Source organism: Dysidea avara, chromosome 10, assembly GCF_963678975.1.
Source record: "Dysidea avara chromosome 10, odDysAvar1.4, whole genome shotgun sequence".
In the NCBI taxonomy this organism is placed as follows: Eukaryota; Metazoa; Porifera; class Demospongiae; order Dictyoceratida; family Dysideidae; genus Dysidea; species Dysidea avara.
This window is the reverse complement of record NC_089281.1, coordinates 29,729,954-29,746,763: the sequence shown is the minus strand read 5'-3', so window position 1 is coordinate 29,746,763 and position 16,810 is coordinate 29,729,954. Positions and strand designations below refer to the sequence as shown.

The following is a 16,810-nucleotide window of genomic DNA, read 5'->3' as shown; positions in this document are numbered from 1 at the left end:
AAGAGTGACATTTCATCCCATACAGTTGCCCCCTCACATAAATAATGTATGGGAAAACTACAAACTTCACAAAATATATGATATGCTATCCTAAAATTGGAAAAATAATGTAAAATTCAGGTTGCTAGGGGCAACAGTTCTATATTTTATGATTGTTAACCAGTAATGCACAATCACTATAGACAATCAAACATAATAAAAATGCTCTTGTTAATTAACGCTTATTATGAAATCAATTGTCTATTAAGTAGCTATTGGTCAATGATATGATGTAGACTAAAGCAGTTAGTAGCTGCAGTTCACACTGTAAGCTAACGAATTTCAATTATAATTTCTGCCACAATACTCAGTCATTATTTATGTTTCTTGTAGTGACCCTCATGATCACTACATAGTGAATGATGTCACTACAAAATATTAGTATTGAGTGTTGTTACATAAAACAATAGTGTAGTTATTTTACTGTGAACACAAGACTGATTCTCTGCCACTCATCCAGACTTGCTAGCAACATTGACTTTCAGTTCTGATCACAGTAGTGCAGTATAGGTATTCAATTATTGCCACACATTAAGTTAAGTGACTTCACAATAGTAACTAGCTAGAGTGTTTCATCAACAGTTAATAATCAGATTCATTGCTTGCCAACTTTATTGGTATGCAGCGTTTCTGTTACTAATCCACCTAGCTATAACACTCTAATAAAACACACATTGTTGAATAATGGAACAATTTTTAAAAATATGCACACAATTATGTTCTACAATTTTACAGTGTAATAATTAAATAATATAAAATAATATAGAAAAATATAATTAGTTTCTGGGAGGAGGTTTCAATGGTTTCTTTGGGGCCGTTGGAGGAGGTCCTCTTCCATCAGTGTTGTCACTAACAGGAGGCCATACAGGAGGTTTAGTTCTTGGAGCAGTTACTGGAGGTCCTTGTGGTCTAGATGGTGCTTGTGGTTTAGGGGCTGCTTGTGGTTTGGGAGCTGCCTGTGGTTTGGGAGCTGCCTGTGGTTTGGGTGGTGCTATCGGATAACCCTGATTTTGTTGTACACTAGAATATGGAGGGGGTGGGGCTGTAGATTGCACCGTGGGATACTGAGAGGGTGGGGCTGATGTACCAGGAGGTGCTGGGGGTGGTCTCCTGCTTGGTTGGTTCACAGCAGCAGCTGAAGGAGGAGGATTGTAACTTCTAACTGGAACTGGTGCAGGTCTTGCTGGAGCTGGGGGACGAGGTGGGTAAGCAGCTCCATTGCTCTGTGCAGCAGCAGTAAATACTGTATCATTCCTGGCAGAATAGCCAAAGTCAACTTCCCTATAAGACAAACCAATTTACGTAGTGATAGATGGTAGAAGACTGCATACCTTGTTGGTGCATGTGAGTATTTGGTTCCTTTCCTTCGTCTGTACACCACAAATGCCACGATAAATATGACAATGATTATAACAACAATCACAATGGCTGCCACAGCTCCACCAATTGCAGCACCTGATGAACCACCACCACTACCACCTATACACATTAGTAATACTGTAGTGTAACTTGTTATGTTACTCAACGTACCTCCTTGGGAATCACTTCCACCATCACCTAAAAGAATATTCACAAAATGTAAAGAGAACAAGTGACAGTGCATAATGTAGGAAATTTGAGATACATGATAATTATGGGACACGTCCACTGCTACAACAAACAAGTAGAATAGGAAAGATTAGGGACCAAAGAAAAAAGCGGTGAAATAAGGAAGGTTGCCTATACCTGCAGATATACTAGTGGACATTAAATCCAGTCTATAACCATGACTGAATGAGGGATTACATATCCATTAGTATATCTGCAGGTATAGGTAACCTTCCTTGTTTCACCACCTTTTAGCTGTTTCTTTTTAACCCTAATCCAACTTTAAACTCCTAATTTTTACACAAGAAGCATCTCAACAATCAATCCTGTTGCTACAGAAAATAAGGGCAACAAGCCAACACAGCCACAGGGAAGCCACATTGTGCTGTTTCGAATCAACAACTTGCATTGTCAGTGAAAAGAACTGCAACATAGAAGGACAAAGGTAAGTCCATGATGCGTGTAGTGTACGCACTGCAGTTGGTGAAAAGGCACATCTCGGGATGAAGTGACGTCGAATAGTGAAGAAATCAAGCCTACAGCCATATTCATTGTCAAGTTATGCTTGGCTGGAGGCATCAGTCAGTGAGGCATCAGTCAGTCAGTCAGGCAGGCAGGAAGGCAGGCAGGCAAGGCAGGCAGGCAGGCAGGCAGGCAGGCCACAAAAACTTTTTGGAAGGATTTGGGATTAGTCTGAAGACATTTTTAGGCCTGCCAAGCTATCATGAAGGGAAATTGAGGCTGGTTTCAGGGTGATACTTTTTGCTAGAAAAGCTCAATTCTTCATGATTAGTTGTTTGTAAAATATAAATTACTTTATAGCAACCAGCTAAAATAATAGAAGACTGAGAAATTAGTGTGAATGGTTTAGTACAAAAAAAGAGAAGATATTTGCTCATTGGTCAATTTGCGCTGTTATTTTTGAGATACTAATCATATGCTTTATCATACAGTATGGTAGTACTGTATATTAGGGACTGCTTTATTAGAGTAGTTCATTGACTGTTCTATTTGAGTATCTTGTTCTTTTTATAGCAATACTACCTTATTTGTAGAACGAATTATGAATTTGGTCCAAACTTCCTTGTAAATAAGATACCTACTAAGGGTTTCTAAGGGTCTCTTTACTTGTAATTATAAAAATCAATCATTGTAAAGCTAATTTTCATGCGCCATATTGACATTCAAAATTCACTACAATTCTCTGTTGTTCACATGTTGGTTTGGAAATCAAAACATTACTACACATCTCCTATTTTTAAAATCTTTATTCATGGCTTCTAAAAAGTTATACATACAAGACTGATTCTCACCAGTAGGACAGTCAGCAACATTACAGGCTGCAGTTCCAGTTGAGTCTCCAACACAGTCCATTCCTCCTGATGATGGTGGAGGATTATCACACTCTCTTTGTCTTGTTTGTTGACCATTTCCACAAGTAGTGGAACAAGATGACCAGCTTGTCCATGGACCCCATATACCATTAACAGTACCATCTATAGTGGGTTATTACTGCAAGGAATAAGTGTTGTAGTCTTACCAGGACATGCAGTAGAGCCACATGCTTGCTCATCAGTGGAGACTCCTAGACAGTCCGTGCCACCACCTGAGGGTGGTGGGTTGTCACAAGAACGTTGTCTTGTTTGAACACCCCCTCCACATGTTGCAGAGCATGAGCTATAAGTTGACCATGAGCCCCAGCTACCATCCACTAGAAAAAGATGGCATAGTACTATGACTGTGTGATGTTATTAGTGATATAAAGTCACTACATATTTATTATACTACAAACTGTGGTCTTCATTGCAATCACAGTATAGAGGAACACTAATGTCAAATATGGTAGCTCAATGGTCGGGACATTTTAGGAAAATCACCTCCTTCTACCATTCATATTGCAGCTGTGCTATACATGCACTGTACTATTTATCTGTAGAGAGAAACTGTGTAAAGTAGATTTAGGGACATCCCTATCTTTGAGTAACAATTTCATAAACAATCAAAATACTCTAATAGAGCAGTCAATAACTTCCATTACTGCAGTGTTTTCGCACCTTTGGGCACTTATAAGCTCCTGCTACTACTTAATAATATCTTTACAATTGATATACAGACCACCCATGCAGATGCAATAATGATATTCTAATGTCTCGTAAAATTGAGTATATATCGAACAGTATGGTAGTACTGTTTAATTAGGGAACCCCAAAAGTGACTCGCACTGCTGCCTTTAAACATCATCCTAGAGACATCTTATGCAATGAAAATCATCTTTACAGAATAATGTTAATGTTACTTTATCTGACATCAAATACAATTTTTTTAAAAAAACAAGAAAACACAGGCGCCAGATATATATATATTTCAAATAGCCGAAACTCAAATTTTGTCTGCCAGCCTACCTGCCTGCCACAGTCGCAAGGCTGGAGGCCAAATGAAATAATGTATGGCCACCATTTTACGCCACAATAACAAACTTACCAGTAGCATGTGCCTTTTGAGGTTCCAACGAGTGTGTGCCCTATGCATCTTGTCTTCCCTTTATCTTCAGCCAGGCTGATCTTCGTCCTTCTTCATGCAATGAAACCATATTGGGGCATTAATTTTCCCTTTCAACACTTTCCTTGAGCAGCATATTTTGATACCGCAAACTTATTTAAGCTCGGTGGATACCTGTAACTTCACGATAACTTCAAGACCATGCCACGATTGTGCACTGAGACCACACCTCTTAACAATCTATTTACTCAATCACGATGACACACCCGTTATTATTGGTCTAGCTGTATTCATAATGCTAGTATATACAGTGAAAATATGAAATAGTGGCACACACCCTGGTTAGATGAAAGGCTGACTCAAGATAATATACTAGTTAACATTGTTTCCAGAGGACATTTCTCCCTGGCCTGGGTGTGCCCTCCTCTTGCTGTTAGGTGAGTACCACCAGGAGCTCATTGAGTCCGTCCTTCGGACTCGATGAGCTCCTGGTACCACCTATGACTGTTATACAACAAAATCAAACTGGTATTCTACTCTTCTAAAATATTGTACTTCATACACATGTGGTGCTACCACCTCCACAAGATGAATATGATAATGGTCTACCCACAATCATGTATGTCTGAATTTCCTCACCAAACATATTAGTTATGCAAGCATTAAATCCTAGGAGTCATGCATATGAGTTCAGTAATGAACTCATTGAACTGTAGCAACTGTTACTGAATGAATTTTGTATTTTGTTCAAACCTGTCTCTGAGTATGCTTGAGTTGACAACTGCTGGATTACAGTTACTAATAAGTATACCATGATATATACCTAGGATGACAGGAACTACAGGGTAATAAGGGAACATATTTGTTGTGTAGCACTACATTAATTGTTTATCAATTATCAAAGATCACCTTACATCAAAGCCAATTAAACCTGCTAATGCAAAACCTGTTACAACACTACAGTGGATTAGAATATATGCACTTGTTTGATAGTAATTTTTTTCCTTTGGAAAGTGCCAAGACTTCACTACGTAGTAATTCCAATTCTGAATTACATGAAGTTTCTGTTCTGTGAATGCTATCCCACTAGGGACCTGTGAGAAGGCTAAAAGCCTGTCAATACAGGGAGTCAGAAACATGTAGTTGAAACATGAAGAATGCAGAAAGTTGTAACCGGCACTTTTAGTTTTCTCACCAGGACAACCATCTGTGTTGCAGTCCTCTCCGCTGGTTGAACTTCCTGCACAATCTGCACCACCCCCAGATGGTGGGGGACTGTCACAAGATCGTTCTCTAGTCCGTACACCACCACCACAAGTGACACTACAACTAGACCAACTGCCAAACGCTCCCCACTGACCATCCACTGATAATGAACAAGATCAATGATAACGTGAGAAACAGAGATCAGAGTCATCAGACAGGTACAGGTAGATGTATAGATGTTGTCAAATGTTGTAACTAGCTCAAAAAACAGACTGTACAAAAGCTTTGGACCTTTAGCCTTAAAGCAGCATGTTTTGATAAACACCTATCCATCTTCCTGCACACCATCCCTTAGTTCATCTACTTATTTTAATGCAGAACAACATCACCTAATCTCTCACCAGGGCAATCATCTAAATTACAGCTTTGTTGACGGGTTGATCTCCCTACACAATCTGCACCACCCCCAGATGGTGGGGGATTGTCACAAGATCGTTCTCTAGTTCTTACACCACCACCACAAGTGACACTACAACTAGACCAACTGCCAAACACTCCCCACTGACCATCCACTGATAACAAACAAACAAATAATAAATACATTAGACATGAGACAGACAGACATAGGTAGATGCATAGATGCATTTAATTTGTAACTCTTCTCATCAGACTGCACAAAAAGCTTGAAACCTTCAGCAGGCATTAAGGCAATATGGTATTTTATAAAGTATAATCTTCTAAAGCCGTCCCCACCTAAGCCTTCCCCACCTAAGCATACAAGACAATTTTTACAGCCTATCAGCACTGCTTATCAACCATCTACACACACTGACATGACATTAGCAGTTTCAAAGAATAGTTGACAAAATAATAGTTTATCAAGTGCTTTCTTCACTTCATGATTATTGTTAGATAACACCACCCCAACATCCTTCACTATATTTGTACATTAGTTACTATATTGTCACATGACACACACACAGAACACCAATAAAATAATGGGTAGTACAATTTCATGTACAACTACTAAATAGTACCACCAAACAAGGTAGTGAGAAGTAACAAACACACATACACAGTATACTACTAAACTTCATGTCACATAGTGTACACTGTCAATGATACTTCCCAACACTTAATCCAAAACACTTACAATGCATCGTACACACTAACTAAACATTACAACATAAAGTATTGATAAGGTCATAAGTCATCTCAGTAAAAGGAATGAACATCCTAGTATGGTGTGGCCAGACCGCTATCTCACCTCCTCTTTACTTATTGGTTGGAAATATTAAACGTATCATTAAACATATGCTACATCACACACACATACACTCACACACACATACACTCACACACACACACACACACAACACCAAACACACTACACACACACATACACACACGCACAAACACACTACACACACATACACACACACTGACCAGGACATGCCACTAAGTTGCAACTTTCTGTACTGGAAGGACTACCGACACAATCAGCTCCAGATCCTTGTGGAGTCGGGTTTGTGCAAGTACGTGTTCGAGTACGTGAACCTCCGCCACAAGTCATTGTACAGCCAGACCATGATGTCCACTGTGTCCAGCCACCATTAACTGTGTGTGTGCGTGTGCACGTGATAGTGATTAGAACACATACATGTAATGTTACCACACCATTTGTAGATCCAGTTACAGTGTTACAATTAGATCCCATAAACCCTTCATTGCATGTACACTGGTTCAGGTCATTACATTGCTACATTAGCACAGAACAAATAATCAGAAATAAATAAATAAAACAGCTTCTGTGTATAGTATAACTACAGTGAAGTAATGTAAGTGGTTGGTCCATTGTGTGTGTATGTGTTGTGTTGTGTTGTGTGTGTGTGTGTGTGTGCTATTAGAGGTGTGAGTGTTGTGTTATACTCAAATATAAGCATGTAGCACATGGTTCATAGCTGTTATTATGATTCTTACTCCATTTCCAGAACAAGGCAGTGAGTTAGCACTAGGACAAGCTGTTATTTGCAGGGCAACACATTGACGGTTCATACACACCTACACACAAACAACATGTATACACTACACCTCCTATTGTAGTGACATACTTGATTGTTACCACATTTTGCTCCATTAGGAACAAGCCCTGGCATTATGTCGGATCCTGGTTGTGTTGTGAAAGACCTATACAATCAAAATCATCACTAAAAATTTTCATGAGTATATAAATATTTTGTTTACTTGCAAGTCACTCCTTGTGTTGTGAAACTAGGTAGCTGAAGACTTGCACCGACGCTTCCCATGAAGTCTCCAGCATTTATACAATGTAACTGTCCACAGTTCACATTACTGCAATATTAACATTCTAAAACTACAAAAGTATTCCACTACAAAACTTACACAGAAGTACATGCAATATAATTTGCACTGTTGTGGCCGCAGTTACCAAATACATCTCCTCGTGTGTTTAAATTAAAACACACTTGAGTGCCAGCAGATGGAGATGTGGTACCAGCTATAGGGGGATGATGAAATAATACAGTATATCTATAGAGATCACAGACATAAAATTTATTGTATGAATAATTTATATTATAATCACATCTCTAGTAGTACTATCATACCAAGTTGAAGCTGCAATGATTTGAGCATCATGCATATTTCACAATGTGCATCACTTACAAGGTCCAAAAAAGGCTTGACAAATATTATCAAGATTTTGACATCTTCCATCAAAGCAGTATGCCTGTAAAATTAACACTGACATGTAATTGTCATATACAGAGACATGACACCTTGATTGATACAGTTACTATAACAATGATTACCTGTCCATTATCACAGTCTGCCCCATCCTGTAATGACCGATCAGCTGGACACTAAGTGGTAATGTGTATAGTGTAATTAAGTCACTCTTGTGTACATACCACACACACTATTATAAACACACATACACACATGTACAAGTACACGCACGCACGCACGCACACACAACACACACACACACAACACACACACACACACTATACCTCTCCAGAGGAACCAGTACAAGTCTCTGCAATGTCACACTCGTCAGCAGCTGCTCTACAAGGTGATCCTTGTGTTCTAAACTATTAAAATAACAAAAATCCATAGTCACCGAAGAAAGACAACAGTACAATATGCAGTATCTTAGAAATTATAGCTGTGTGTGTGTCCCAAATTATGGTTACCAGGATATCCATCCAGAATTATACATGGGGGAGTACATGACCAAGCCAGCCAGTCAGTGGGGGACTATATGTGTACAATGAAATGAATACAACAACTTACTTGACAGTCAGAACAACACGCCTCCCTGTTGCTACACACAGCACCTGCTGCTAGTTGACATGTGGTAGCATCACAACAAGGATCATCACACATCTACAATATAGTGTTACATTATAGTAAAGTATTTAGTTCTACCTCAGGGGTGCCACAGTCGCACACTTCTTCTCCTTCACGAATACCATTCCCACAAGCTGGATCACCAAATATCTACCATGTAAAGCAATAAAATGATTAACCTGTACTTGTGCACAATACACACCCTAAGATACTAGGAATTAATGTGTACAAAAACCATTCGTAGTTGAATACAATTAACCCCATACAACATGTATAAACGATGACCATTATACAAACCATTTACATTCACTGAATTGTAACTTCCATAGAAACTACTGAACAGTGAAGCCTCACTGTCAATTAGAGAGACCACTTACAATGGCCAGGTTAGTTTTATAAGCATACATATATGCTATATAGGTGAAAACTTTGAGGGGTGAACCTTTTAATCCTCAAAGTAAAAAAAAAAAATAACAATATGTTTTGCTGTCACTGCAATCAAAGGTGATGCTTATAAATTCATGATTACAAAGTTATTAAAATTTGTTCCTTGAAAATTACCACACATATGATACCACTATGACTTCCCTATTAGAAACATCAACAAGAGCCTTACTGTACACACAAGCACTTGTACAAGGAAAATTTGGACTCTGTGAAAAAAAGTAGTCAAACCATGACTGAATTAGAGATTAAAAGTTCACCAGGTGTATAGACGACCTCCCTTGCTTCACTACTTCTTTTTCCCTATGATGGTCTACCGTGAATCAACACCGCAAAGAGAAATGAGACACAAAGGAGGACAAAGATAAGTTCATGATACATTCATTGTATGCAATGCAGTATGCCAAAAGGCACCTGTCAGGATGAAGCAATGTTGAACAATGAAAAATCAAGCTTGTAGGCACAAGCAAGTAAGTAAGTCAGTCAGGCAGTAGAAAATTCCTCTAAATATATTTTTTCTAAATTTTGTAGCAACCATTGCAAGTATTTGGTCATACTGAAAGCACTTTGTGCTAATACTGCCAAGGTGTCATGAAGTGTGATGTCGGTTTCTAACCAATATTTTGTTGTGCAAAAGTGCAAACCCCAGTGATCCCTAATATTCAGTTACTGTATGATATGCATTCACACTATCTCTTCATAATAGTCACACAATACTTTACCATGCTTGGTTCATTTAGTAGACAAGACTCAAATCCTTGATTGAGGTAGGCATTCATTTCACTGACACTACAGCTAGACCACTCGACTGGTGGAGGATTCCTACATATGACACATCATGTTACACGTTTACTACAAATTAGAAATTGAGAATGGTATCACTTTAGGTAAATACATCACAGTGTAGCTCGGTATGGCTTCAACATGGATAAAGCCAGACAGACACAAAGTGACCAGATAACTTACGAAATAAACGAAGACATGATACACAAATTGTTTAATCCAGCACATGTACAGCCACCTACAGAATACAATGATTACATAATCCACAGCCCTCATGGATCTATCACATTGTATAATCTAACAAAGTTTGGCAGTAGAAAGAAACTTCCCAAAATGACATTTTATCAAGCAAAAAGCAAATTCTTTATTAACTAAGACAGGTTCTGTTAAATAAAACAGTTCAGTAAATGCAAATTTAGTTCATTCATAAATTTAAAAACTCAGATTTTAACTCCTTGCTCACACAAGTGCTTGTTCACTACACTTACGTCCATCGTCATGATTCATGTCAAAAATATGTCCCATTTCATGTGCAGCTGTAGCGCCCACAGAAGCCACAGAAGATCCAGTATCTTGTGTCACTCCATTGGAAAATGAGGTACACATGGCACCAACAGGAGCAATACCAATTGTCTGACCATCCAAATCAATACCACTACAAGAAAACGTTATTGTATATACAAAACATTAAGTGATTTACTTACGTCACCAACATGGAGCTGTCATAGCCGGGGTATTGGGCAGCTAATGCTGTTCGATAACCATGGAAGTTGTTTAATAAAATTTCTGGATCAGAGACAATTGCAATAAAATCCTGACTGTTCCATGTGAGTACACCAATCAGGGCAACACGTACATCAATCGAGGCATAAAGCTGTTGATGTAACACTAACCTTGAAAACTCTATAAAACTATTCTAACTAACCAAATCAACAGTGTTAGCTATATCAATAGAGCGCATGGCAGTTTGTGAAAGACTTTGTCCTTGAGCAATAAACTACACAAAAAAAATACACAACAACTACAATAAGTACACCACACACACACCACACATACTTGTCTGCGATCATTGACAATGACCCATTCCACAATACGAGTAGCACTTTGACGACGCACCTACACAATCCAATTATAACAAGTGATATACACACATCAGTGACAACTAACCCTATTATGTGGTGTAGTGAAGTTGTGAGGAGGTTCTAACATGTGTTTATGATTATCCTTGTAACCTGATATTATAGTAAACAGTGATCACTCCTTCATATGACCACCTACCACATGTTCCATTTCTTCTCTCAATTGACAACTCAGAGTTTACATATAGAATGTGTGTTTGCTCAATCTGTGGGTAGTTAGGTTGATGTGACCAGGTTATTGCTCATATTTCTCACCTCACTGCTAATCCTTTCAAGAGGCTCTATGTGATATAAGCCTTCCATGTTACCATAGTCACCAAAGGTGCCCCTAAAATGGTCAATATCCAACATTGTAATAATTGCAGTACAGAGCCTCTCCCTATTAGCACACCAACAGAAGCCATGTAGGAACACAACAACAACAATAGTCAATAGATCTGATGGTACAGTTAACATGAAGAATCATAATACATGACCAGGTTATAGGACTTCCTAATTACCTCAATCCTGTACAAGTGCTCATGGCAGCTGACCAGTTAGGAAACCCGACCACTCTTCCATGATAGTAACAGTTTTTACGCTCCTGTGCACATCAGGCAATTAACATACATGAAGCTGTCGGCCTCACCTTACTAAATACCATCTGATTGTTCTCAATGTATGTCTCCTTATAATGAGGAGCTAGTAGCTGCCTATACACAATGTATACCATAATACATGGGGTCCCCTCAGTAATAACACTGATATGAATGTAATGATAAATTGTTGGCACTAACCTGTTCATTGACAAGTGGAGCTCAATGGTTTCATGTGAAGTGTTAAACCTAACCCATAGTTCATGTGGATAGCCCTACACAGATGATAACAGGTGTGGTAGACACTTATCATGGTGCACACAAAACATTGGATCTGAAGATTCTTATACTAGGGTAACAACTCACATCAGTTGTGTCTTGGGACTGATGAATAATTGTCGGTATAACCACCTCATAATTACTGATTGTTTCTACATTAAAACAAGTACATGACACGCTGTGCATCAAAAACGAGGTAACATAAATGCTACAACAGTACGCCAAATCGAATTGTGCCCTCCAGCAAAAAGGCAGATAGCCTAATTGTCAAGCATTTCACACCTCGTTTCACACATACAAACTCACCAGCTGGAGCCAGCACACTGCGTACTGGTCTCCTGCGAGCATCTGCCCAGTGGCTACTACCGGCGATCAGACAAGCCACGAGAAGTGAAACCAAAACGCGATCCATAACGATCGAAATCACTCATAGAACCAAACTTGTTAATGTCACTTACAGATTTTATCTCACATATATGTATATTCACTGCATGAGTCACGAGCTCTTGTTAAACATAATACACGCACTTAGGATGTCCATATACGGCGTGACCACACTATCGATATTATACGTTGTAAATGTGATCACGGTTTAATGGATCATGACAACTAGCAGCATCACCAAATTTGTCCTGTCTCTTGGAGATACTTCCTGTCTCTTGGAAATCCTTCAGGCCCACATAGTGTAAGGTCAGAGAGTCACTCACATCAAAATTGGAATCACAACTTGGGGCTGAGTCCTATATACTCACAAATTGTTTACAGGTGCTTTCATTCTGATCCTGTAAAATTAATAGAACAATCATGATAGAACAATCGTAAGCGTGTGTGTGTGTGTGTGTGTGTAGTGTGTGTGTGTGTGTGTAGTGTGTAGTGTGTGTGTGTGTAGTGTGTGTGTGTGTAGTGTGTGTGTGTGTGTAGTGTGTGTAGTGTGTGTGTAGTGTGTGTGTGTGTAGTGTGTGTGTGTGTAGTGTGTGTGTGTGTGTAGTGTGTGTGTGTGTAGTGTGTGTGTGTGTAGTGTGTGTGTGTGTAGTGTGTGTGTGTGTAGTGTGTGTGTGTGTAGTGTGTGTGTGTGTGTGTGTGTGTACTTTTGAATGGTTAGTCATGTATTTTTATATTGTTTTTGTTGTTGTACATGTGTACTCCAGTAGGGAACAATGGCTCTGCTGATTACTGTGAGGATAAATAAATATCTATATAAAACAATTCTAAGGGACACTAGGGGGCCTGTACCCCTAAAATTCTATTTATATAACTACAACATTCATACTGTCCCCCCCCTCCATGCACTCCCCTCCTTCCTCTCCTATATGTCAGCTCCATGCACAATTGGCACTGGTTTCAGCGTCAACACCTGTTGGAAGATAATGCAAGACACTGTATTATAGTATGAGCCTTATATGGCCTTACAATCCACTGTCATGATCCGCAGGGACAGGTTCAGTTTAATTGCAAATTTTGAAGAAATGTGAACATACTAGACAAAAGCACCAAAACTTTCTACATGCTACCCATGTCAATTTTTGATAGAAGACACTTCATTTCCCACATAAATGGAGGTTCCCTAATAGAGCAGTCAAACAACTATTGTGAACTACACACATGGCTATAAAAACTTTATACTTGTAGCTATATTATAGTAACCTATGAACTTATTAAAGTACACACAATATGCATGCACCGGGCATGACACAAACTGAAATTGCTTCACTGATCTGGCATTGCTGATGCGCCTCGCATCTTACCAGAACAAGGCATCTCCACCAAGCTACAGCCTTGCTGCATGCAAAGTTACAGACATATTTATTGTTATTAAGAGCTTTACAGTGACCAGCACTGATATGCGCTTTTCTGTGCATTGAAAGAGTGCATACTAAGAATATATCAGGAACAGATGCTAAGACTCTAAACTTTCATTACTTGGAGTGATGTTGGCAAATTCTCCATGCCTTGGATGTGTGCTAATTATGGTGATCAATAGTAAAGAAGTATGGAGCTAATGCTTCAAATATATAAACATGAAAAATTGTTCTCACTGAACAGTGTGATTTAATAAACATGCATTGCAGTCCAGAAGTTAAATTGTTCACAGTACAAACAATAGCTGCATGGTGCATGTCCTACAGACCTGTGTTGTAAAGCCTTAATAAATGAACTATTCCATTTGGTTCCACAAGGGGTACTTTGAGATAATAAAGTCACTCTCTAGAGTTCCTATGGGGATAAAAATACATGAAATTGACAAGAAAATAGGGAGAAAACTTCCTGACCACCTGTAAGCATTTGAACGTAAACCAGATGGCTGCAGGTTCAAGGCTGTACAGGATTTTTTCTCTCCTTTCTGTACCTTTTCAAACATCATTTAACAGGCTGTAGAAATAGGACCAGGTGTCCTACAGACCTTCAGCACTTGTGCTGTAAAGCATTAATAAATAAAAATAGTAAAATAGCCGCTATTATTTGTATGGTACAGCTATTATTTGTATGGTACAGCTATTATTTGTATGGTACAGCTATTATTTGTATGGTACGTGCTATTATATGAATAGATAAATGGCACCATTTAGTCACAAAGAAGGAGATAGTGATCCCATGCACTGGTAAATATCCGCACTATTTTCTTGTGTGTGTGTAATTGACACAGATTTTATAATAGTTTTAAACTGCAGGCATCATCACTTGTTTCCTGTGCCAAGATATGGAATTCTTGGGCGGCACCTGGTCCAGGAAAGAGTTTTAGACATTCCATTTAAAGAGTTCAAGGTAAAGAGAGATCTATTGCTTTACCAGCATTTCAGTTTTACAGGTTGTTTCACATTCCTGCAGCATTATTGTAAGAAATCTGCATAGGAGGTATGGAACTGTTATAGTGACTACTCAGTAATGTGCCGTTTACTTATGTGGCTCTGCATCCTTATGCTGTGACAGATCTTAGTTTTTCTCACTTCTTTTATGTATGACAAAAAACATACAAATGGAAGTTATATAGAAAAAGTGTTTGCCAAAAGAGTAGGACAAGGGAGTATCATGGGATACAGTATGTGAAATGACCTGTAAATCAAGCTTCAATATGGTGTACCAGTGAACAGTGGTATGAGATACAATATGATGTAGCAGTGCACAAAATAAACCATCACGAGTACAAAATTTGTGGATTCCTGTTTGAAACACTTTACCAGTAGCTGCCAAGACTTGTACCAAATTAGTAAAGTCCAGATACAAGGCTAAATGGATGTGGTCCCAGTTACTCAAGTAGAAAAGTTGATTGGGAATGCACTGAACCTTGTAAATGCCATGTGTGTTCTCTTTGGCATGGCTCAGCTACAGTGCGTGCATGTGTAATATAATCATTCAACATGGCTTTTGCATGTATTATGTCTTGTATGACAAGTAGCCACAATACTTGATATTCAGTTATTCATAATTTGTGACCCAATCTGACAAAACCGGGCTTATCGCCTATTTAAAAGTATCGAGAAATGCCGGTTTTAATTTAGTGTGTTGCAGCTGGTCAATGGTTGAAGCTATGTGTACCAATTTTTCACATGTTTTACACCAATTCCTCACCTTTCAGAGCATCCACTGTGCAAGTAGCCAACAACTAAATTTCCCACCATTTTAGATAATTATTAAACCGAGGTTGACTGTATCAGGCAATCTGCAAATTGGGTGGGATGCGGGGGCCCTGGAAGGCGGGCAATATGGTGTTCAAAACTTGAAAAGGAAGGCCAAGGGATGAATTAGGCCAAGTTTTGAGCTATTGAGGTCTTAAAACTGGCTAAAATGAAAGGAAATTCACAGCAGAGGTACTTATTCAACACCACAGAGCTGTACAGCCACATACAGTCATTCCCAGGCTGACCAGAGCTCCATTAAGGCCCCACACCACACGTACAGATCGCCACTGGGCTTGGGAAAAGCAGCCAGCAAAACCAGACCACTCAAGTCTAGCTGATTTTAAATGTGGAATTAGATAGTTTATTCATGTAGCTGTGTGTCCTGGGTGAAAAATCGAATCTGCTGACATGGGCGATAAGACCGGTTTTCTCAGACTGGGTCACATTTATTGCTGCATAACCTTGTAAACTACATGTTCACCAATTGTGTAGTTAGTAAGCTCTTTTCTGATCATGCAACAGTGTTATCTTTGAATGCTCTATTAGAGAGTTTTGATGTAGATTTCAGCTTGTAAATAATTTAAAGGGAGCATAGCACAGGAACTCAGTATATAATACAGATCATTAGAGTAAAGTAATAGGTACAATATGTAATAACAAATCCAATGATTTTATAGAAAGTTCCGACAACTAGTTTACATGCAGCTTTCTTCAAAAGTCGTAGCTACAAGTTCTGTCCTCATTTAAAAGTACATCTGTAAGCCGATATATAAAGCATTTCTTACGTATAGAGTATATCTCTCTTAGGCTGTCCTAGTAAATCAATGCACAGCACTACAAAACTCTCTATTAGAGCATTCACTATATTCCAAATGGTGGTTTGTCTCCTTAGATGAAGTAACTCCTATCAAAAAATGAAAGAGTAGGGACCCGCCGATTATGCTAGCATAATTTTGAACATAATAGGTACCTAAAAGCATTGAGCATAATGCCAGCATAATAGGTTAAATATTTGTACGATAGTGTAAACTTTTGCTGGAAAAATGACAATTGCAAAATAAGATCGATATACTCTAATAGAGCAGTCAGTAACTCTAATAGAACAATCATCAAACTGACTGTTCTATTAGAGTATATCGATCTTGTCTCTTACATGCAGGCATGCAGCAAGAATTTATAATTTGTGTTCCAGCCACTCATTTTTTTCTTTCTATATAGTGTTAAACTAGTAGCAAAGCATATGAACTAAGGCATGAACATTGGTAAATAT

At 38.7% G+C, this 16,810-nt stretch overlaps 1 protein-coding gene and 1 long non-coding RNA gene across 4 annotated transcripts; one reads left to right on the top strand and one right to left on the bottom strand.

Annotated features, from left to right (window-relative positions):
- Nucleotides 1–713: 713 nt before the first annotated feature.
- On the bottom strand, nt 714–12,499 carry LOC136268178 (zinc metalloproteinase-disintegrin-like 2d). 2 transcript variants are annotated; one of them, XM_066063436.1, is made up of 32 exons: nt 12,230–12,498; nt 12,011–12,075; nt 11,846–11,919; nt 11,698–11,761; nt 11,570–11,652; nt 11,325–11,397; nt 11,209–11,275; nt 11,098–11,162; nt 10,987–11,046; nt 10,856–10,927; nt 10,635–10,804; nt 10,419–10,585; nt 10,114–10,168; nt 9,870–9,969; nt 8,782–8,853; nt 8,647–8,739; nt 8,364–8,444; nt 8,163–8,213; nt 8,017–8,080; nt 7,735–7,849; nt 7,576–7,683; nt 7,443–7,518; nt 7,312–7,392; nt 7,009–7,090; nt 6,778–6,948; nt 5,733–5,903; nt 5,321–5,491; nt 3,167–3,337; nt 2,940–3,122; nt 1,570–1,596; nt 1,371–1,518; nt 714–1,320 (listed from the first exon to the last, which is right to left on the bottom strand). In XM_066063436.1, exons 1-32 carry the CDS (start codon nt 12,333–12,335, stop codon nt 816–818), a joined length of 3,591 nt encoding a protein of 1,196 aa, XP_065919508.1. In that variant the 5' UTR covers nt 12,336–12,498; the 3' UTR covers nt 714–815. The 2 variants fall into 2 exon arrangements, with proteins under 2 accessions (XP_065919508.1, XP_065919509.1); XM_066063437.1 differs by lacking the exons at nt 5,321–5,491; nt 5,733–5,903 and having other exon boundaries at nt 12,230–12,499.
- LOC136268179 (uncharacterized) lies at nt 12,474–14,896 on the top strand. 2 transcript variants are annotated; one of them, XR_010706896.1, is made up of 3 exons: nt 12,474–12,741; nt 14,593–14,686; nt 14,750–14,896. It is a non-coding gene; the product is annotated as an uncharacterized lncRNA (long non-coding RNA). The 2 variants fall into 2 exon arrangements; XR_010706897.1 differs by having other exon boundaries at nt 14,730–14,896.
- Nucleotides 14,897–16,810: the final 1,914 nt, after the last annotated feature.

Bases quoted from the DNA above. Each gene is read 5' to 3' on its own strand.
- LOC136268178 (XM_066063436.1), bottom strand. From the start codon at position 12,335: ATGGATCGCGTTTTGGTTTCACTTCTCGTGGCTTGTCTGATCGCCGGT. The intron at 10,169-10,418 runs GTAAGTGTAGTG...TGTATTCTGTAG, and splicing joins CATGAATCATGACGATGGAC to GTGGCTGTACATGTGCTGGA. The intron at 1,519-1,569 runs GTACGTTGAGTA...TAATGTGTATAG, and splicing joins TGGAAGTGATTCCCAAGGAG to GTGGTAGTGGTGGTGGTTCA.